General features: G+C 46.8%; 1 protein-coding gene across 3 annotated transcripts in view; it reads left to right on the top strand.

Annotated features, from left to right (window-relative positions):
• The first annotated feature begins 1,000 nt into the window (after positions 1-1,000).
• The window catches only part of EGFR (epidermal growth factor receptor), a 196,098-nt gene continuing 174,528 nt past the window's right edge, over positions 1,001-22,570 (top strand). For 2 of the 3 annotated variants that reach the window (XM_057549504.1, XM_057549503.1), the window contains exon 1: positions 1,001-1,258. In XM_057549504.1, the coding sequence (XP_057405487.1) occupies positions 1,171-1,258 (88 nt within the window). In that variant the 5' untranslated portion in view covers positions 1,001-1,170. The remainder of the gene's footprint in view (positions 1,259-22,570) is intronic. The other variant, XM_057549505.1, reaches the window with a different exon arrangement.

Below are 22,570 nucleotides of genomic sequence, written 5' to 3'. Positions count from 1 at the left end.
GTGGACCTGGTGAGGAGAGGGAATCCGGCTGTAGACAGGCGGAAGACGTCTGTCCTGTAGGAGTTGGAGCAGTAGAGTAAGGCGGCCTTTGCTGAAGGAATTTAGCTAAAACGTTCCTGCAGCCCGAGAAAGCCTAATTACTTCTAGCTGAGTCCTTAGTGGGTTTCCCTGGCTTTTCTCCTGCTTGAGTTACAGCGTGGTTGTCTCTGGGCAGAGGGGCACCTAGCTAGTGTTTGTGCTGAGCCTTTATTCTCAGCGCTTGACTCTTTTAAGTGATTTACTGCATGTATTTGCTCTTCAAGTACTCCTGGCACATGAAATGCTGCGGGCTCCTTCGGTGCCCATGCACTCGTTCAACACACATTTTTCCAAGGCTAGTCTCTGTGTCAGGAGTTGGGTGCCCTTATTTCAGACGACTTCGAGGGTGCCTGACGGGATCCGAAGGACCCTCGGACTTGAGAGCGCATCTCAGAGGCCAGGCACCCACCGCATCCACGCGGGCGCGGCTAACTACCTTCTTGGAGGCCAGGCCGCCGATGACCCCCCACTGGGATCCCGGGGTGCTCAGAGGAGTTGGGGGCCAGAATAAATTGGTGGTTTCCCCCTAAGTACCATCATCCGGCCTTGGCCTAAGGCTCGGCCAGTTTGCCCGGAGCTAGAACAAGTTTGCTCCGCAAGTTGGAGGGAGGAAGAAGGGAAACGGGAACCCTGGCACATAAGTGGCTCGCAGTAGGCTGGGTCAACGAGACCGCAGGGAAGTCCGCGAGGACCCGTCCCGAGGGACAGCGCGGGGAACGCCCGGCTCCGCAATGAACTCCCAAGGCCTCGCTCGGCTCCGCACGCCCCCTTCCCAGGCGCCGGGCTCCCGGGGCCGCCGCTGTCCGCCTCCCCCTGTCCCGCCGGCCGACGCTCCTCCCGCCGGTTCCTCCTCCGCGAGGCGCGCCGTCCGCCCCTCCTCCCGGTCCCTCCTCCTTCGGCTCGGCCTCCCAGCGCCCCCGCCCCCGCCCCAGAGAGCTAGACATCCTGGCGGCCGGCGCAGCGCGCAGCCTCCGCCCCGGCTCGGTGCGCACGCCCGCGGCCCCGCGCGAGCCCCGTCCGCCCCGCGCCGCCGAGTCCCGCGCCCCGTGCACGGCCGCCGCTGCGTCCCGACCGAGTGCGGAGCCCGGCGCGATGCGACGCTCCGAGGCGGGCCGCGCCGTGCTCCTGGCGCTGCTGGCCGCGCACTTCCAGGCGAGTCCGGCGCTGTTGGAGAAGAAAGGTAAGGCTGCCCGCGCCGCCGTCTTTCCCGTCCTGGGCGGCCGCGATTCTGCCGGGCCGCCGAGGAACGCGCGCCTCGGTTCCGGGCGGCGGGGCACCTCGGGCGCGAGGCGCGGCGGGCCGAGGAGCCCGGAGCGCGGCTTTCCCGTCCGCTGTCCTGCCCTCCGCCGGGTGGACGCCCCGGCGAGCGCTTGGTGCGGGGCGGGTGCGTCCCGGCACGTGCGTCAGCAGTCAGCCCGGGCCCGGGGGCCGAAGAGAGGCGCGGGGTCCATCCCGCCCCCTCGGACCTCCGGAACGGGAGCGGCCCTCCGCACCCGCGCCCCGCCCCCGGGCCGGCTCTCCGACCCCGCGAGCCCTCCTCCCGGCGCACCCTTGACCCGGAGGCTCGGGAGCTCGTCCCGGACACCAGCCACCTGTGCTGCGCGGCTGGGAGGGCCGCCCCTCCCTTCGGCACGGCCCGTCCGCTGCCCCCCTGCCGCCGCGAGCTGCCCCCGGCCGTCTGCGCCTTCCCAGACGGTGGTCTCTCGTGAGTGGTGGCTTCCCGGGACTGCCGAGACTCGCCCCCACCTGCAGCCTTTGGGCCGCGTGTCCGGGCTGCGCGGTGGAGTGGACAGAGCGGTGGGACCGGCCCCGGCGCGACAGCCGGGTCCTGGTGCGAACGCCCCAGGGGCGGAACCCATCCTGGCCGGGGCCCCGCGGTTTCAAAACAGGACTCACAGCAAGCTTTCCTCCTTAAAATCCAGAGATTTTTCTCTTTGGGATGTGTCTTCTAGCTTTTTGAAGAATTTGACATTAGGCCAACCAAAATATTAAACTTAACTAAAAAAAAAAAAAAAAAATGGATTGATGTCCATGGTTCACGTGTGCCCTGTCCAGACCTAACATGAGCGAGTCTGGCTTCGTGACTACCGACCATAAACCCACTTGACACGAGAAACATGCCTCAGAAGGTTTAATTGCACAATTTCAAGATCGAGCAGCCCGGGTTCCGAGAGTCAGGTCTGTACTTGCTGTTGATGTCATTGGCACAGGGAGTTGGGTTTGGGGCTGAGCGCCTTTCCTGTGGGAGTGCTAAGGCATAAAGCAGTGGTTCCCAAACTTTGCTGCAAATTAGAATCACTTGGACTTTACAACAAAACAAAACAAAACAAAAAAATGACGTCTGGCTCCCACCCGCAGACTTTCTCATTTCTCTGGTCTGGGGTGAGATCTGGCATCTGTATTTTAAAAAGCTCTTCCGGTACTTTTGTTGGGCAGCTGGGTTTGGGAATCACTGGCAATAGAGGTAAAATCTCTGGAGAGATTATCTGCCAATTTAAAAAGCTCTTTTGGAACATCTGGAGTTTTAACAATCTTGCAAAAGTACGGGAAAGAGGACGTGGGGGTGATTTCAGTAATAAGAGATTAGTCTTTTCACTGAAAGCTTCTCCTCCTCCGAGTCTGACGGGCTTCCCTACTCTGGCTGTGAACCCAGGAGGCTGTGGTCCTGCTCCTGAATCAGTTGACAGTAGGGTTCTTTTAGGCAGGTGACAAGGGGACCCCATCCTTATTTTAAATTAAACTCTTGGAGTGCCTCCAAATCATCACTTTTCTCACTGCAGAAATGTTCCCAGCTCCTCGCTGTTAACCCCTTTGAACACTACTGTTAGTGCTTGGAGATTTGTTTCTAAGAAATATATAACTACCACTGAATTTGCCTGTTAGTCCCGTGTTTGTTTAAAACAGAATCCTCCTGAATAGAATAGTGAGAGTAGGTGAGCAAACGTCATTGGGTTAAAGTAACATAAAAAGACCAAAGTGTAAGGGGCAGATTATTAACAAAAAGTGTGAAAGACCCATCTCAGTCAAATGTGGTCAGTTTTGTTCTAGAAAATTTACTCATTTTAGAGAGATTTGTTTGGTTCTAAGATACGGTGTCTTTTGTTCTTACTGCACTTGGTCCTGTCAGACACCGTTTTAAGTGTCCTCTTAATCCTTACATCAACCATACGAGGTGGGTCCTCTCATTATATATGGGGAAACTGAGGTACAGGGAAGTGACTTTCCCACAGCTAGCAAGAGGCAGAACCTGGATTCAAAGTCAGGCCTTCTGGCCCCAGAGCTTCCCCCCGCCCCTGCCTGTGCTGTCTTGTGTGAGTTCTGGTTTTGGGGGAGCCCTGTGGGTGTGTGTGATGTAGGAAGCTGGCAAGGGAGGAGGAGGACCGGGGATGGGGAACCCGCCCGGCCCGTGGTCTGGACTCCTGCTCCCGGTACTCAGGGAGCACCTTTTGTGGAGGAGCTCCATCACCAAGCGAGCCGTGACCATGGAGATTGCTGGAGGGATGTTGAGCAAGCCCCTTGCTCTTGTAAAACGGAAAGGTGAAGGCGCTACTCCGGAAGTGATCCTGGGTGGTATTCCCAGCCAAGCCAGCCTGCCTGGCCCCTCCTCTGAGGACATCCTTGGTTCAGTAGGTCTGGGCTGTATTGACGAGGACAAACTCGGGGATTCCAGATTGTATCCAGAGCGAACCCTCCTTCCTCTAAGGAGACCAGAGGACTCCCACTCAGTACTGGCCCAGAGGCCAGGAGCCTGTGTCCTTATTCCCGCTCTGTGTGAAGGTGGACATGTCCCTTGCCAGCTCCAGCTTCTTGAGTCCTCATTTCTCAATTCAACGAATATTTATGGAGTGCACAGAATGTGTCAGACATTATGAATTCAAAGGGGCAGGGGTAATCTTAATGGTTTCTGTTGTTGCTTCCGGAGTGGTTCTTTGGGCCACTAATTAAGTATGAGTAGATTGCTTTTCAGATCTGAAAAGGAAACCAGCGTCTGTGTGTCTGTCATCTGTCCACACCCGGGTAGCTCCATCTAGCAGTAACAGGCTGATAGCTCCCATCGGCTTTGGACTGCCATTTCAGGCTTCATATATTTAGTTTTATAGTCCATAGATTTTCAAAAACTTATTCTGAAGTTTGAAGAAGCCGATTGCCAGAATCCATTGTGCTATGTAATTAGACTCGGTCCATGTGATGGCACTAACATGTTTTTAAATGTTTTTAGAGGTGGTGTTAGTAAAGAGGAAGAATTCTGCCCTGTTTAAAAAGAAAATACTCTTTGTTTTTCCTTTGATCAAAGCTCCAGGACCAGCAGCTAGTATCTGAAACTTTCTTGACAGGAGTGGCAAGCCAGCTCTAACATTAAATTGATGATCATGGTGTCTAAGAGAAGATAGCCCCATGCTGGTGCCCCAAGCCCTGATACGGGGGCAGAATCAGAGCGTTGCGGACACACGGCTTGTTGAAGGACACCTAAGAAATCGGCTTGCACTCGCCCTGTGGCTTGCTGTGAAAGTTGTGCTTGTGTGTGTGTTTGTGTTTCCATTTGGACTTAGTATAGTAGAAACGGGCTTACGGTTTTACTAATAGAGGTATGTTTTGAGAAAAGGTCCAAGTTCTAGAACATGGCTCACCCATGTGTTGTTTCCTTGTAGACACAATTTAAAAATTATATTATGCCCCTCAGATTTCTACTGAACAAATCCCATTTTAGTTTTCTTCTGTCACTTGTGGACATTCGAAATTATGATAAGAAACATTTTTGGTCTCAGTTAATTATTACTGGTTTATTTCTGAACCATCAACACCCATGGAACAGAACTTACATCTTAGCTTGTTCTCGTAGGTCATTCCCATTTGCATCGGAGCTTCTGCCCATACCTTCTTTTTCATCTCCCTTCTAAAAGCTTGTCTTTTTTGAGAAAATTCCTACAGTTGTCTCTTTGCACAGCATCTAAGGATAGTCTGCCATCCAGCCCATGGGCGTAAGCAGGTGAGCTTGAATTCGGGCAAGGATCCAGGCTTTGAGACTTAATGCCAAATAACCGGTTTGACTGAAATTTTCACATTTTCAGAGTCATCAGGTCCAGCTTCCTTACAACAGGCTTAGATACAAACACTCGATTCAGTTGTCTAGAAAGTTCCCTGAGCCAGCTGGTGCAGGAGGGGTAGCTGGGGCCGGCGAGCAGTGGTGGCTTGTTTACTTAGCCTCATTAGGAGCTAAGAACTGGATTTGACGTTTTAATCTCTGAAGACGCTGAAGTATAAGATCAAATGTCTGACCCTGCTGACTGAGCATCTGTGAGTTGCATATGCTTAAAATAAACTTTACTCCTACCAAATTTCAGCAGCTTGCTTAAGAAAGTCGTCTGTGAAAGCTTGAGTGTGGGGTAGAGTTTCCTTCTTTGCCCCACATTATATCCCATTTTGGTGGTTTCTCATGGAAAAACCCAGAGTCCAAGTATCTCTTCTGGCTATATCTGGAACTTGTCATTATCAAGAGTCTCAAATTGCAATTTAGTGGACTAATGGTTAGGTGAGAATGCCTTGTACATAGTTCTTGTTATAGCCACAATTGCACCTGTTACTAGGGGGCCAGCAAACATGGCCTTGATTTAGTTCATTTAATTTAGTTTATTTAATTATTATTACATAAGGTAACCACTATTGTTCTTCCTTCGAATAAAAGGATGAGTATTACTGTGTATTACAGCCTTGGCTTTTATTTGCATTTTTTTCTTTACGTTCAAGCCATGGTGACAGTGTGTGCTGTTCCATCCACATTTTGAACTCTAGGAATGAATCTGACTTGATACTTGCCCTTAAGTGTCTAGAAGTCAAGTATGGGAAGAGAGATCTATAGATAACAAGTGTGAAAATGTCACAGAAGCGATGATAGAATTCCATGCAGGATAAAGAAGTCTTCTGGTATTTAGTCCTTGCTTTGAATTCTACCTGGAGAGGGGGCCAGGTATAGCCCCAAATGGAAGGGATTACTCATTTGAGCCTGCAGAGAGCTATGGGTATTTCCCCAGAGACTATGACGTATGATGTGAAGGGCATTCCGAGAGAAGTGCCAAGAGTAGCAGAGTCCCGAAGAGCACTGGTTATTCAGTGTGATGGGAGGAGAAGGGAGAGTTGATGAGCCTGCAGTTCGTGGGGAGCTGTGTGTGAAGGGAGGGGCACCGTGGAGTTCGAAGCTAGGAACTGGCGTGATGTGTTTGGTGTTTCGGAAAGATGACTCCAGCAGGATTGTGGGGGATGGATTATAGAGGCAACAGTAGCACTAGGGAGATGGGTGACTCCTGCGGGTGAAATGATGTCTCAGGACCAGTGAGGTTGCAGAACAAGAGACTCAGGCAGATCTGGAGGTAGAGCTGATTGATAGTTGTGTGTAATGAGTATGAGAAATGGAGAACCCCAGGATGCCACACAGGAAGCCTGGACAAATATAAATCCATTCACGGAGGCTGCAAACGCTCCAGGAGGGATGGAGTCGATTGGTGGGATTTGCAGCGCTCAGACGGAAAAGTCCAGGAGGCAGTAGAGCGTACAGGTCTGGAGCCCAAGAGAGCCGTGTGGCCTTGAATTGTTGTTCTATTAGACGTTTCAATGGCAGGCGTTGTTTCTGGCTGTAGGACAACTCGCCCCAGCCTGTTTTATGCTCACTGCACTGCCGCCATCCATACTGAGCCTGGCCAGGTTGTAGATCACCAGCTGCTTTTCGGACTCGGCTGCTGTGGTGAGCAGCCCGATGAGGTGCAGTTATCGGCAACTGATGAATAATATATCGTGGATCGAAGTACGCTGGGAACTGTATTGGTGTACTGCTGTGCACGTCCTCAGATGGGAATCTGCCGTGTCTTATTTAGGACAGCATCGGATTACTTGGTTTTGTACACTAGTGACTGAACCGAAAAGACCAGGAGGTGACTCCTTTTTTTAAAAAAAACAGCAGCCTTTCCACTTTGAACATTCCTTAGAATCACCAAGAAGCTTCTGAAAAACAGGATGCCTTGCTGCACCCTAGGCCAGTCCAGTCCAAATTTCTGGAGGATGGAACACCGGCACATACTTTTGAAAACTCCCTGGGGGGTTGTGATGAGTGGAGTAAGTGGTGTGTATAGCTTGTGGCAGAGAAGAAATGTTGTCTTTGTTCTCTGATTCCCGTGTTTTACTCATTGCATGGGCTTCCTCAAGAGTGAGGGGCTGGTTTATATTTCATTAATAAATGAGTCTCAGAGTTGCATGTTTTTCATGAACTGATACATGAGAAGTCTACTACAGTGGCTCTCAGAGTATGTCCCAAGACAGCAGTAGTAGCACCTTGAACTTAAGAGAAATGCGCATTCCTGAATCCCCAGCCCGGACCTCTGAATAAGGCACTGGGGGTTGGGGCCAGGGTTCGAGAACTGCTAAGATGCTGCCCGCAGGCCTCGAGCTGGGTTCTGGGTACACACTAGAGGAACGCGGGAATTGTGCTCGGCCTTACTGGATGCACAGTTTGCAGGGCTGAGCGGGGGGAGGGACACGTGTAGCACAACATCTCGTGATAGATGTGATGGGGGTTTCGGTGGGAGCCCAGAAAAGGGGCTGCGTCTATCTCTGGGACAGCGGCAGCGTCTCAGAAAGAGGACATTTAGCTGGACCTCAGAGAATGAGGTTTTGCCTGGTCTCCATGCGAAGGGAAAAGAGGGACATGATACTGTGGCTGGTAGTCCTGCAACAGCCCCGCCATGGCTGGCCACTTCCTAAAGGCACAGGTGAAGGCTTTAGCATTTCCTGCTTCCTTTTCTAAATGAGCATAAGGAAACTTACCATGTCAAAAGCAAAATGCCCGAGAGCTGATGCATTTTATATTTAAAAAATAAAATGGTCATTTGGTCATCTTCTTAAAAATTAACCAGATACGAAGGATTGAACTAGCATCTGGATTATAGTTCATAGTTTTAACATTCTCCCCAGTAGCAAGATTTGTCCCTAAAACTTGTTGTGAATAAGAAAAATAACTTCGTCCGATACTTTATTTAACTCCTACTACAGAAAGCAAGGAGAAAATGGCAACAAAAGTCTGCATGATTCTAGACACAATAAATACATGTTGAATCACATTGAACTCAGAAAATCTCTCAAGTTAATCGAGCCACTATCACTTATGAATTAGAAGACATCTATTTCCTGATTCACTGTTGAAAATTGCACAGGTTTACCTGTTTATTTGCAGAGGTCATTTGGAAACAACCAGGCGGATTTGTAACAGGGGATTAATGACTGCAGATGCTCCCTTGTGCACTCATTCCTGCCTTTAAGTGGAAGGAAATATGGAAGTGGTTCTAGACCACTGTTTACTTAGCAGTTGTTTTAAGAGCATTTATGAAGGATTTTATTTTAATCGCAGAAATGTGATACCTGAAGGTTTTACTACTGTAGACATGCAGGCCTGCACATGGTGTATGATGTCATGATGGCCTTAGCAGTTGTAGGCCTTTGCACATGCTATCATTATGACCACTTGCGGAAGTTCCTTTCTTTTACTCTAAGTTTTGGAGAAAACTGATGCACTGCATATAGTCTCTCCAGTTTGACAAACTGAATGTATGTGACAAACTGCATGTTGTAGTTTCTTTGCCCTCACTCATAAATTCATCTCTACTTTAGTGTCTGGAATAAAAACAAATCATTTATTGAATCTGTGCAAGTCCTTAAGGACAGGCAAGTGTTCCCAGAAATCTCTTAAAATTGTAAATGGGATTTCAGAAAGTTTTGCAAAAAAATTTTTTTATATCACAAACCTGGTTTTACTTATTTACCAGCAAATGTGGAATACCTGAAGTCTGTAGGGAGATTTTATTGCCATACCCTTTCTGCATTTACACAGTATCTCTTAGTTCATTTGTATGCATCATAAGCTAGAGTAGATGGCTAAAATTGTGCTGAACAAGATAAACTATTTTAAGTTTCTTCTAGTACTAACTTGTAAGATCCTTTCTTTTTTTTTAACTAAAGTATACTTTAACATAATATTAGAAAGTTAAAAAATTATCACCTCTTTCACAAGAAAAGAAAAAAACACCCCACTACTTTTGATTAAGTCCAGATGAATGACAGAAAAGCAAAAGGTGGTAGTCTAGTCGAAGCATTATTGTATCACCTGTTGGTATTTAAGGTATTGATTTTTAAATACAATGCATTTCAGAACTTTTTGTTGGCTTTGATTTGCTACAGAGTTAATAGAGAATCAGAAACCTTTCCATATAGTTACTTCCTGATTTTTGTCTCTTGCCATTTCCTGATACTTTAATAGACTTCATGCATGGAACATATTTATGAGTGAGAATAATGTATTAACTTAATCTGTCCTCCCTCCCTTGCCTTCTTTGCGTCCTTCCTTTCCTCCTTCCTTTCTCTCTTTCTTTTTGGAAGCTGTTATGAATAAGCGTTTGCAGAGAAAGAAAATTTCCACAAAAGATTGCAGTGAAAACCTTTGACGAGTGACTGCAATAATATACTATGTAATTTTTTTAAGTTAGAAAGTATCAAAGACATTCAGTATTTATGATTATTTTTTGTACAAATAAGCATATTCTTATATCATTCCTTAAAAGTGGTGTTGCTAAAGTTTTCCTTAGTATGTAGCTTAATGTATTTTTCCCCCAGTAATCTGTTGTTAGTTACAATAGGAAGAGAAAACAGATTAGAATCTACCTTCCTAGTTTCAACTTCCAAAAAACAACTAAACCAGATGGTTCTGAGCCTCCTGCCAGCTGGAACTGTCTCTGAAATTAAAAGCAAATCTAAATGCATGCAAGATATATATTTAAACATGTCGATAATAAATGTATTGTCCCTATAATTTAAATGCTAAAACATTGATGTCATAATAATAATAACACGTTGCATTTATACAGCACTTCACAGTTTACAAAATGCCCTAATATCCATCTTTCCCAGGCTCCCAACAACCCAATGGGATGGAGATAATTATCCACATTTGGAGGTGCGGGACCCAGGCTCACAGGGGTTCTGCAGTTTGCCCATGGTTACTGGGCTAGTCAACACTTAGGTGCCGAGAGCTTTTCCTGCTTCACAACACACGCTGTCTCCCGACACGTGTGACAAATCTGACACAGGTGACGCATCTAACATGGGTCACACATCTGACATGGGTGATGCATCTGGCACGGGTGACACATCTGGCACGGGTGACACATCTGGCACGGGTGACACATGACACGGGTGACTCATCTGACATGGGTGACACATCTGACACCTGTGACACATCTGACACGGGTGACATCTGACACAGGTGATGCATCCGACACATCTAACGGGTGACACATCTGACACCTGTGACACATCTGACATGGGTGACACATCTGACACAGGTGACACATATGACACCTGTGACACGTGTCACACGGGTGCTGCATCTGACACCTGTGACACATCTGACACGGGTGACGCATCTGACACCTGTGACGCATCTGACATGGGTGACACGCTGTCACCCGTGTCAGATGTCCTGCACACTCTCCATACCCCTCCTCTGAGATGTCCCTGGTTCTTCGCTGTTGATGCTTCCTATCATTTTTAGTCCTGTTTGTGAATCAAAAAACTAACATAGGGCTTCCCTGGTGGCGCAGTGGTTGAGAATCTGCCTGCCAATGCAGGGGACACGGGTTCGAGCCCTGGTCTGGGAAGATCCCACATGCCGCGGAGCAACTGGGCCCGTGAGCCACAACTACTGAGCCTGAGCGTCTGGAGCCTCTGCTCCGCAACAAGAGAGGCCGCGATAGTGACAGGCCCGCGCACCACGATGAAGAGTGGCCCCCACTCGCCGCAACTGGAGAAAGCCCTCACACAGAAACGAAGACCCAACACAGCCAAAAAAATAAACATAATAAATAAATAATAAATAAAAATTAAAAAAAAAAAAAACTAACATAGAGCATTCCTCAACATTTCTGTTATACATCTATTACTTGTTTTTAATGCCCCTCAGAATTCCTGCTCTGTATTGTTCCTTTCCCACTTTTCCTCTTGTTACGAAGTATTTTTTGAGAGTTGTGTCTTATATATGTGTTGTAATAGCCTGTTTCATAAGATACAGGCATTGAATTTATGAGCCTTGAAGACATTTACTTTAGAAATTAAAAGTATAACTTTATTTTAAAGAGTCATAAGCTTATGTAAATTTGCCAGACCTGTAAATACTTGAAGAAAAAATGAGGGGAGAAAGCACCTTGATGTAGCAGTTGGGTCAGTTCACAATGCGTGTGGCAAAGTGTGCTAATTTACTTACACAGTTGTGCAAAGCATCATATGCTGTGATTTAAATGAAGCATATACTTCAGTTCATTAGGGTGTGTAAACAGCTATGATGAAAAGAGACACACTTAACAAACAGTGTGCTTTCCAGGGATGCTCACGTCTACGTCACACCCTTTAGACAAAGCCATTCTGGCAAGTATCATCCTTGGAAGTGTGGACTTTGAGGAGAATTTATTACAAAAGTGAAGTTGTCGCACTTTGAGGAGCTTTGTCGGTTAAATGGATGGAACAAGGAACATGACAGTGGGTGGGCCCCTCATTGATGGAGAGACACCTTTCCTCAAAGAATCTCCAGATACACTGTTCATTCTCCTCCATTACAAAGGAAAGAGCTTTTTTCAGTTATTGTTTATTCCTAACATAGTGGAAACTTTTAGTACTCCAGCAGAAATTCCCCAAGAGCATGTTTATATTTCATAATTATCAAGTGAAATAGGGAAAAGTTCTGTATGTAAGCTGAATAATTTTGTTTTACTTTTTAATATTTATTTATTTAGGCTGTGCCGGGTCTTAGTTGCAGCACACGGGATCTTCGCTGCAGCGTGTTTAGTTGCGGCACGCGTGTGGGATCTAGTTCCCTGACCAGGGATCGAACCCAGGCCCCCTGCATTGGGAGTGCGGATTCTTACTCACTGGACCACCAGGGAAGTCCCTGTAGGCTGACTAACTGATCTGCAGTTGCAGCCTGTGTACTCAGATGTAGGGGCTGTCACTGAGAACGTGATTTTTTGCAGCCTGAGGTGGCACAAATCCTTACAGTGAACAGGCAGCTAGTATATTGATCTCAGGGCCACTTTAGTAACTGAGCCTCTAAGTCTTGCAGAAGTTACTTGGGCAAAAACTATGCCATTTCACCTTCAATCAGCAAAGTCTGCCCAGCCAAGGCAGAACAGACAGTTAAGCAATTTGGTGAAACGGGACGATGTAAAGAGTCAGTCAGATGAGTTGCTCAGATTTTCACTTCACTTTCGGCCTCCAGAGACTTTCTCTTGTTTAAATGCAAATTTAATGATGTCCCTGGCTGGGGGAGGGCATTAAGTGAGAAAGCCCCAGGTTGATGGAGGACGTGGGTGGGTATCTGAGTCCATGTTCCCTCGTGACATAGGGATTGTCCTTAAAGTCTTGGCTAGAAAAGCTAGGTTTTTAGATTGTTGAGCAACAGCTACTAAATAGTCATAATGTTGCCCAGTTGCAAAAACAAAACATTCAAACTATAGCCAGGGAAATAAGTAGTCAAAAATTCAAGGTCTGAACCATGCTAGGAGCCAATGAGAATGGGGTGTTTGATGCCACGGCGGGGACAGTTCTCCGGAGTGCATTCTTCTGTTGCAGTTTTTCTTTCTTCCTTGGACTTCATTTTGGGGAGAGGTTGGACTTTATTCCCCTTCTAGACTTGCATCCTCTCATCTAGCTGACAAGGGAGAGGTGGACCGAGGCGGCAACCGCAGTGCAATGCAACGGTGGTGAGCGCAGGGATGCCGAGTGCGTGTTTCTTGAAGTTCCACAGGCTGGGTGGCTTCTGGACACTATGTACAAGGTTGCTTTTTAATTGAGAGAGAACCACTGGGTACCACATAATGTAGTAACAGTATGCAGTCCTGATCTCATGACCGTCACATGTCCTGTTCACGAGGTGTTCCGTCGAGCCAGAAAAGGCCCAGGCTGAGTTTAAAAGGAGCTTTAAAAGTAACAGACGATAATTAATTAACACCCAGTGGTTTTGAAATGAGCCATCAAAATGCCAACTCAGCAGCGTCTCTCAGAGATGGGGAGAGGGTGGGACGATGAAGTCCGTCTCTGTCTGAGGAAATGGCTTCGTGCAGTGAGCTGGAAGCTGAGTGTGGTCTCGGGGGAAGAGCGTGTCTATAGATGAGTTTCCCCAGCGTTTGATCGGTGAAGTTTCGTTCTGCGTAGAGCTCCGCGTGCACACACCTCTGCCTCCTGGTGTGGCTTGGCTGGCCCTGACAGGTGGGAGTCGTGTGCATCCTGACACACGCGGCTGGGCTGTTTGCAGGTCGGTACGTGTGTGCCACCTCCAGAGACGTGCGACCACTGCCCTCTGGCCGCCTGTGACTGTCCTCGCTCTGTTGTTGGTGTCATTTTGCCGCAGATCTTCTGGTCACTTATCAGTTTGCTGTGCCCACTGGTTGGTATAGAATTGATTCTCCTGAAGAATGTGTATCCGTTTATATTTTGGGCGCTGTAAAGTGGAATGTGTATGTCATTTATTAAAAGGTCATTATTAAATGGGGAAAATGTTCTGGGGTTTCTTGACTCAAACAGGGAAAGAGGACACTTCCTCAGCCAAGAATTGACTACATTTGTGGGGTGAAGAGGACTCACCAAACCAGAGGTCGAAAAAGCCACACGTGCCAATCGTTCAGGGCTCTTGGAGTAACTGCCCCCAAAACAAAGGCTTCCATTAGGTGGATGTTTGTGAATTTCACTGGTTCTGTGTCCAAAATGATCATGTCTATGAGTAATTTTTCCAATCTAAACGTTATTATAATAAGCTAAAGAATGCATTCGACCAGTGATTCTAGGACTAATCATCACCAACATTTGACGGATGACTTTTTCATTCTAGAAAAGGCGATAATAACGTTCGTATCGCTATCATCTGTTTGATGTTAAATTTTTTGTAAACAGGAAAAATAAAATGTGTACATGGGACTAAAATATAAATATACAAAACAAGGAATATATCAGAAAACCTCTAGATCTGCTGTGTGGTTCTTTTTCTGGACAAAAGTTACTTACAGAGGCTCTGCATCCTGCACGCTCACAGGACGGTGTGGGGTCTGGATCCGTCTCCCCTTGGTTGCTGGGCACGTTGGCCAAGTTGAGTAACCCCGTGAGTCCTGTTTTCCTCATCTGTGGAATGGAGACAGTAATGGTGCTTATCTCCTGGGGCTGCCCAGAGGATGAAAGGAGATGGTTTGTTTAGAGGATGGAGTCCGTTCCGGAAGAGCCCACTGTTATCACTGTGTGAAGTGCTGCTGACTTGCACTCTGACCTCTGACCCTCACCACGACCTTTATGATCCCTGTTGTAGATGGGCAACCTGGGGTGGGGCAATGTCACACCACTTACGGAGCTCATCCGCCCAGGCAGCGTGGCCCTGGCGCCTGCCCGGGAGCTGGTGTCCTCAGCAGTTGCAGGTCTCTGACCCAGATGCCCACCCTGGCTCGGGGTCCTCAGGAGGCCATGGGGTCCAGGCAGGGAAGGCTCAGTGCACCCACTCAGGGCCTCAGTTTCCCTCGGAAGAGCACTGTTGCTGTTTTGTTCCTGTACAGCCCTGGGCCGGTTTTCAGAATGCTCCTGATTTCATTGTACAACCTGATGATTTATTTCTGTGCTGTTTTCGCGTTAGCACGTTTATCACAGCCACTGTGAAGGCCCATTTCTCGTCTGTTTTGCCTGCTGACCCTCCTTTCATCACTGCAGCGCCCATGGCACTGATGGCCACACACGTTTCCCCAGCCTTTATGTCTTCATGGTCCCCTGGACAGATGCCCTGCCAGGAGCCCTTGGCCCTTTCAGCCACAGTTCAGTTTCTAAAGAAAGACAAAAATGGGTCTGTGTTCCCCCTTTCAATTATCATTTGCTCTGAAATTAAGCTGTTTCAGGTAGTGCTTAGTGCACGTGTGGTGGGTCCCGAGCTTCTGCAGATGTCCTGCCCAGGGGCCGCTGCCTTCATCTGGGGCACCAGCCTCAGAGCTTCCTTCGCTTTCCGGTTCTTCACCAGGTTTGTACTAAGGCCTGCAGGTGCTCTTGTGGAACCAGGAAAATGTACCAATTCTCTATCTGTCTATCATTTTATTTACCATTGTTTTTGAATTTGCAAGATAACAGACTGGTCATGAATGAACATGCTAGAGACTTGCTATTTCCTAGCAGCAGCCTATAAAAGTTATTTTTAAAGTTGTTTTAAATCTGTGCGTAAAAATAAATTGCTTTTGCTGCAAGAAACACCAAAAATGGAAAAGCTTAACGGTCCAGAGACGATAATTTATCTCATAGGCATTGTTAACAGCGTAGCTGCTTTAAACAGTGAGAAGATTTATGAGACGCTTGATTTACAACTGGGTTGAAGGGCGTTCTAACCTTCGTGCCAGGTCTCGCCATCCTTGAGCTTTTTGGAGGCACACGGCACAGTCGTGGAGACGTGGCTTGCCTGTGAGCGGGCCATTTGAAAACAGGCAGGACACACAGGGAAGCAGTGAGCGCTCCTGACACGTAAGCCTTTGGGAAACAAACATTTATTTTCTTAGAAAATTAACTTTATGGTTAGCTCTTTTTTTTTTTTTTTTAAGCATGGGAGAAACGAAAATGTGCAGTTAGGAAGGTTAGGATTAAGGAAGTAAACTGCTGTACCTTCCCTAGATAACGTTTGAGAGAATAAGTTCTTCACTTTCAAGACACACTTTAGGGCTTCCCTGGTGGTGCAGTGGTTAGGAATCCACCTGCCAATGCAGGGGACACGGGTTCGAGCCCTGGTCCGGGAAGATCCCACATGCCGTGGAGTAACTAAGCCCATGCGCCACAACTACTGAGCCTGCACTCTAGAGCCCGCGAGCCACAACTACTGAGCCCGTGAGCCACAACTACTGAAGCCCATGTGCCACAACTACTGAAGCCCACGCACCTAGAGCCCGAGCTCTGCAACAAGAGAAGCCACCGCAATGAGAAGCCCGCGCACCACAACAAAGAGTAGCCCCCGCTTTCCGCAGCTAGAGAAAGCCCACGCACAGCAATGAAGACCCAATGCAGCCAAAAATAAATAAATTAAACAAATAAATTTTTTTTAAAAAACACACTTTAGAGTAGGTATTTGTCTGAACTTAGTATTTGGATCTTATTTTTTTCTCAATAATTTTTTTTTTTTTTTTTTTTTTTTTTTACTTAATAGAGATGTTCAGAAGACTTTTGAAATTGTTGTAGTCCTTAGACTAAAAATAAAACACTGACCACCTTATGTAAATATGAATGGTGGTTTGCTGCAACAGCAAAGCTTTTTGTTGTTAACTTTTTATTTTTCAAGAATTACAGATTCACGGGAAGTTGCAAAATAGGCACAGGGAGGTCCTCTGCACCCACCCACCCCCAACTGCCCCCAGTGGAACATCTTAGCAAAGTTTTAAATATTTAGTTTGATGTCTTTATCTAAGCTAGGCTAAATGCTCACTATTTTAATTAGCTAGTAAGGTGATAATATAGAAATCATAGCCTTCACAGTACTATTTAGAAGTTAATTTTTTTTTTTAAATTTATTTCTGGCTGTGTTGGGTCTTCGTTTCTGTGCGAGGGCTTTCTCTAGTTGCGGCAAGCGGGGGCCACTCTTCATCGCGGTGCGCGGGCCTCTCACTATCGCGGCCTCTCTTGTTGCGGAGCACAGGCTCCAGACGCGCAGGCTCAGCAATTGTGGCTCACGGGCCCAGTTGCTCCGCGGCATGTGGGATCCTCCCAGACCAGGGCTCGAACCCGTGTCCCCTGCATTGGCAGGCAGATTCGCAACCACTGCACCACCAGGGAAGCCCTAATTTTTTTTTTTTAAGAAAATTTTTGGTCTTTAAATTTGGAAGCCATGGAGGCATGAGGAAGGAAATGGAATGAGGGATGGAGGGAGAACATAGACAGACAGAAAAACAGAGAAACAGAGAGAGAGAGATAGAGAGATAGATTGCTTTCTTGCTTGATTGATTGGACAAGCCAAACATTCTCTTCTAGTTTTTGGGTTAATTTGCCAAGTTTATATTGTGTTCAGATCATAAGTGGTTGGGTTTTTGTGTGTGTACCGTTACGTCCATCCCATGTTTATTTTCCTCTGTTTGGTCTATTTTGCCTTCTTTAATTATCGGTGCCCTAGATGAGGGTCTTCTGGATCGCTGGTGATGTCATGTTTCTTGATTCACATGCTGATTCCACAGATGGAATCACTCAGTGAGGGATTCATGGACCTGCATAGTTTTGATTTGTACACTTTTCTACATGTACGTTATACTGTACTAAGTTTAAAATACTGGCCTCACAGTCACTAGGTAGAGAAGATAAAAAACCTATAGGGAAAGCCAAGATTTTATTAGAAAATTCAGGATCTCAAAGACAGTATTGGACTTCCAAGTCAAGGCATTGCATCTGTTCTTTCTTTTGGTATAAATAGCAAAAAGATCTCTTCAACTCAAAGTGAGACTGCTCCTCCTGTTACTTCACTTTAAGTTAATTACAAATCATTTTAAATGTAGGGTTGGAAAAGGATAGCATCAGAGTGGCATACTCCTTCTTCTTACACATATATAAAATCCCCCCCCAGGAGAAAGCCTCTTTTAACAGGTACTCACCAACTGCAGAATCCTCACAGAAAGACAGTGTCATTGGAGGGTAACCACATCTTCCTTCCCTGTCTGTTACCTCCCAGTGTCAGGGTCTCATGGAGCTATATTTAGACCCACACAGGGAAAGAGAAGAGAAAACCAATCCCATGGTAAAGACAGCTAGCTCCCAGTGTACATAACAAACGCATTCCCATACCGCAGATCCTCTTGTGGGAGTCTCTAGAGATTCCCAGATCTCCAAGCACGCCGAGCCCTGGTTCTTACACCTATTCCATTGCACAGCCGCAAACTGTGCTCGCAGTACAGCAGGGGCGCTTTATCTTAATAGATCGGTATAATTTAGCAGAATCATATTCATGTTTCATTTCCAACTTTTCAGTTCAGTTCAACTCAGTAGGCATGCATTAAATGTTTACTGCGTATATTGTATACCAAAAAGCTGCTGGGGCCGGGTCCCATAGTCAGAAAATGTAGTCTCTGCCCAAACGAGCCTGCAGTCCAGAAGCCCATTCCTTCCGTCAGGTTTCCGAAAGTGAGAATTTGGTCTCATGTCGTTTGTGAGTTCTTCAGAACTGGAGTGGCAGTCGCAGGAAACCTGAATGGGTTCGCTGGGATGCTGGTGTGTGGCTGTGAATCAGGACGTAGCTTTCAGAGCCCCTCACAGCTTTCTCAGAGCCTTTGACACACTTTATCTTGTTTGAATAATCATGCAAGAATAGCCTCATTTCGGGGACTTCCCTGGTGGTGCAGTGGTTAAGAATCCGCCTGCCAGTGCAGGGGACACGGGTTCGAGCCCTGGTCCGGGAAGATCCCACATGCCGCGGAGCAGCTAAGCCTGTGCACCACAATTACTGAGCCTGCACTCTAGAGCCCGTGAGCCACAACTACTGAGCCCACGTGCCACAACTACTGAAGCCTGAGCACCTAGAGCCCGTGCTCCACAACAAGAGAAGCCACTGCGATGGGAAGCACATGCACCGCAACAAAGAGTAGCCCCTGCTTGCCACAACTAGAGAAAGCCCACGCGCAGCAACGAAGACCCAACACAGCCAAAAATTAATTAATTTTTTTAAAAGTAGCCTCATTTCCCTTTTTGATCTCTTTGTGAGGGTGATCCAGTAGATTACAAGCCCCAGCTTCGGTGTTCACAGAACCGAATTGGTTCAGAAAATCTCTGAACTCTTTTCACGTTTCTAAGTTGACATCTAAAATTGTTTCCCATAAGCTTAGTAGTTGTAAGAGGTAAAATTTCAATCCTTTGGTGACGCTGCCAGAAAGATGCTGACGTCTGTTTCCTGGTCAAAACACTTGTTAATACTTTCCTTAAAAGACCTATCTCAGTTCTGAATGCCGATTCTAAGATGGATATTTTGACACTTGATGGGAAGTTGGGGCAAGGAGCCGTCAGGGACCGGCTGCCGGGAGGGAGTCGGCCAGGCTGTCTGCAGCATTTCAGTGCTGGGTCCAGCACCGTGCACGCGGCCGTCCTTTCATGTGGCAACCTGGAAGGGATTTTACAAACGGGGCCTGAGATGGGCCAGGAGGGTGGTTGTGAACGGAGAACCTGGGTTCAGGTGGGTTGGCTTTAGGAAAGAGCATACACAGGCGGGGAGACCCTGGGAAGTCCGGGTACCATGGGGGCCACCACCCCGGTGTCAGACTAAGGACAGAGCAGGCAGGAGTGTGAAAGTGACAGTCAGGAAACTGGAGGAAACACACGTGCCTGCAGCCTTTTCCTAAACAGTGAACCTTCCTCCAGAGGGAGGGAGGGGGCTGTGAACAGCACGACCGTTCGCAGGAAGACGGCTGAGCAAACCCATCACAGCGCAGGTGCGCTGGTCCCTATGACAACGTTGAGCCCACTGTGCGTCCCCGCCTGGGGCTCCTGGGGAGCAAACCTGCCCTCTGTCTTGAGCTTAGTAAGTAGTGGCGGCAATTCCGAAGCTGCTCTAAAGTTGCTTTCTCAAACTTGGGGGCCACAGATGTACCCTTTGGGGGAAGTGCCTGTGGACTTTATGAGATTTTTAAATCTCGTCTATTCATTTTGAGGATAATCTACATTCCTTTGAACTTATGTGCAGACTGAACCATTTTGTAGCAATAAATCACAACCCGATGGTACGCATGTGTGTAGGTAAACCTCACCCTCCAGTGATATCTTAACAGTCACTTGTATATTAAGGAAATTAAGAGGAGAAAAGGAAAGCCGTTATTTTATACTGACCCACCCCATTTACCATGCGTTTCCCTTCTCTTCTGTCGTTCAGGCTTGCACTGACCAGTGGCTATTGCCTGACAACAGTTGCCTCCACTATTTCACTCCGTTTTCTGGTTGTTTATAGCAGGAGGACAGTCTAGTACCAGTTACCCAGAAGTGGCCAGAAGCAGAGGTGTGTGGATGGAATTTTTATAATTTCAGTGTTTCTCCAATTGGGGTCCAGTGGAAATTGTTTTTCTGTAAAAAAAAGGCCCATACAGTATTAAATGTGAGAAACCTCACTGTAAATGAAGGAAGCTGAGAGGAACGAACAGGTAGGTGTCTTGTTCAACGTCCTGTACTGGGGACCTGATCGCCAAACACTCGGCCGATGCTGGGTAGCAGACCTACGCCAAGTATCAGAAGTTCTGTTTGTACACGCCACGCTTTAGGGGGAACCTAGAAAACAGGTGTGAGGGGCAGTAGAGACGGCAGGAGAGTGTGGAAGCCTGAAGAACAGTTATAACAACCGAGGCTATGTAATGGGAAGGAGAGGAACTTGTAGGGGCCACACCTGCCTCTTCAGGTTGACAGGGAGAAGAGAGAGCAGGGATGAGAAGGGACAGCAGAGGCCCACAGAGGCACAAGTCATTTCAGCTCTGTCCAGAGAGGAATGTGCTTGGTTGAGGCAGAGCCCCTCTGTCCTGGGGGTGGTCGGAGACCGAGCAGTCATTTGTGGGGTTAGTACTGAGGTGTTCGTTTATAGAGAGAGTCTAGGAATGCTTGAGTGTGTAGATACTTAAGAAATAAATTCTGCACATCCCATGTCTTTTCCATACTCTGTCATGCTGTCACAGTGGTTGCAAAGGAAGCACTGCCTGACATGAGCCCCCCAAGGCCTGGGAGCAAGGAACTGTCCCTAAACTACTGAGAATGAAGGAAAGAGATGTGTCCTCTGTGGGTTTGCTCCCAGCTGATACCTTTCTCTTTCTTAGGCCAACTGATTAAGCTCTGACATATGACTGTCCTCTTAACTAATACACTGAGAGTGAAGCAGAAATTCAGAGCTCCCTGAGGGTCACAGGGAGTTTTTAAACAAGTTTTGTATGTGGTAGGTCCAGCCTTGTGTCCACTGGCTCTTGTTACAACAAAGAAAGCTGCTTATCAAAAAGTTGTGTTGTAAGGATGCCTTTCTGCATCAAGCTTGGAATCTGGCCACGTGGAGGTGGGAGGAATGAGTCCCCTAGGGAGGTATAAAAGACGGATTATGCCTCTATAGCCATAGTACCTGTAAGATTTCTTCTGCACAGAACTACTGTATATGTATATACTGCATTTCTTCAGAGAAATATTAATCCTGAGACCCGCAGTCAAGTAGGATCCAGAGAGGCTTAAGAAGACGGTGAGCTCGGAAGATCTGCGTGGTTACCTCTTCTGTGTGCTGTGACAATGTGCTCCATCAGGGAAAAGCTTTGGTAAATACAAAATGGGTGAATCAGACCTTTGCGATGCCTTTTACTTACGCATTGCTATTTTTATTTCAAGGCCGGTTTGAACTATTACAAAGTAATGTTTAAAAGTGCTTTCCTCACTCTTCTTTGCTCTGCGTTTCCCCATCGGATCACTACATAACTGGAGAGAGATGTTTCTTTGTTTTTGTTTTTCAGTGTCTACTTATAAAACATGTTTTTTGAACAACTGTGTTTTAGGGACAGCATGCCTTTTCCCAGAAAATACCAGGTTAACATTAAATAGGCACTGGATGTTTATCTGATCTTGTTTATGGGAGCATGAGAAATTCGGTAACCTTTGTATATACTTTACGCTATTAACTAGGTAGGAGGTCATTGGAACGTTTAGAATTCCACTGTAAACTTCTAAAATTATCAGGTGATAATTTTATTTGCATTGCATCTATATCAGAAGATGTTTGTTATTCATCCAGGAATGAAATTAGCTATGTGAGAAAGAATATGTGTGGTTCTGTTTGGAAATCTACATTCAGTGACCAGCAACTGCATGTCCTTCAGGAGTTCACAAGGCCATTCTGCACCGTCCACCATGGTGGACGCCTTAGTAAATTAGCCTGGGCCTCTGTGGTGGGAAGTGTCATAACTACACCCATGGAGTCAGACACTGATGATGGAAGAAGTTACATATAAAACCATAGAGTGAGCCTGAGGTAACCTGCACTTCTTTTATGACATTCTAGATTATTTATGTTCTGGTACAAATTTCTCACTAGATTGTCAGCTCTGTGTGACAAGCAGCTTCTGGTTCATTCAGCCCATAACTCCCAGCACCATGCCAGGTACATAGTGAGCAGTAAATAAATACTGGCTGCAATGCATTGAACATATCTAGGGTACGATTGCATTTCAAGTAAACTTCTGAAATCTGAACACATCTTTTTTCACTAAGAAGCACGAATATATTTTTTAAAAACGGGGGAGAGCTTTTTAAACCAGTAAATGATTAGATTATAGTGATCTCAATTCGTAAAATTTCTCACTGGCCTTCTTTATACTTAATTTGGAGTACATAGAAAAACAAGCATGTCTGAAGGAGAGTACCAAGTGTTTTCTTATTTTACTTTTCAGAGCATTCATCTCTAAAGTAAAGAACATACATTGGT

This window comes from Balaenoptera acutorostrata, chromosome 7 (genome assembly GCF_949987535.1).
Source record: "Balaenoptera acutorostrata chromosome 7, mBalAcu1.1, whole genome shotgun sequence".
Classification (NCBI taxonomy): Eukaryota; Metazoa; Chordata; class Mammalia; order Artiodactyla; family Balaenopteridae; genus Balaenoptera; species Balaenoptera acutorostrata.
The sequence above is the reverse complement of the archived record's forward strand: the minus strand, read 5'-3'. Positions and strand labels throughout refer to the sequence as shown.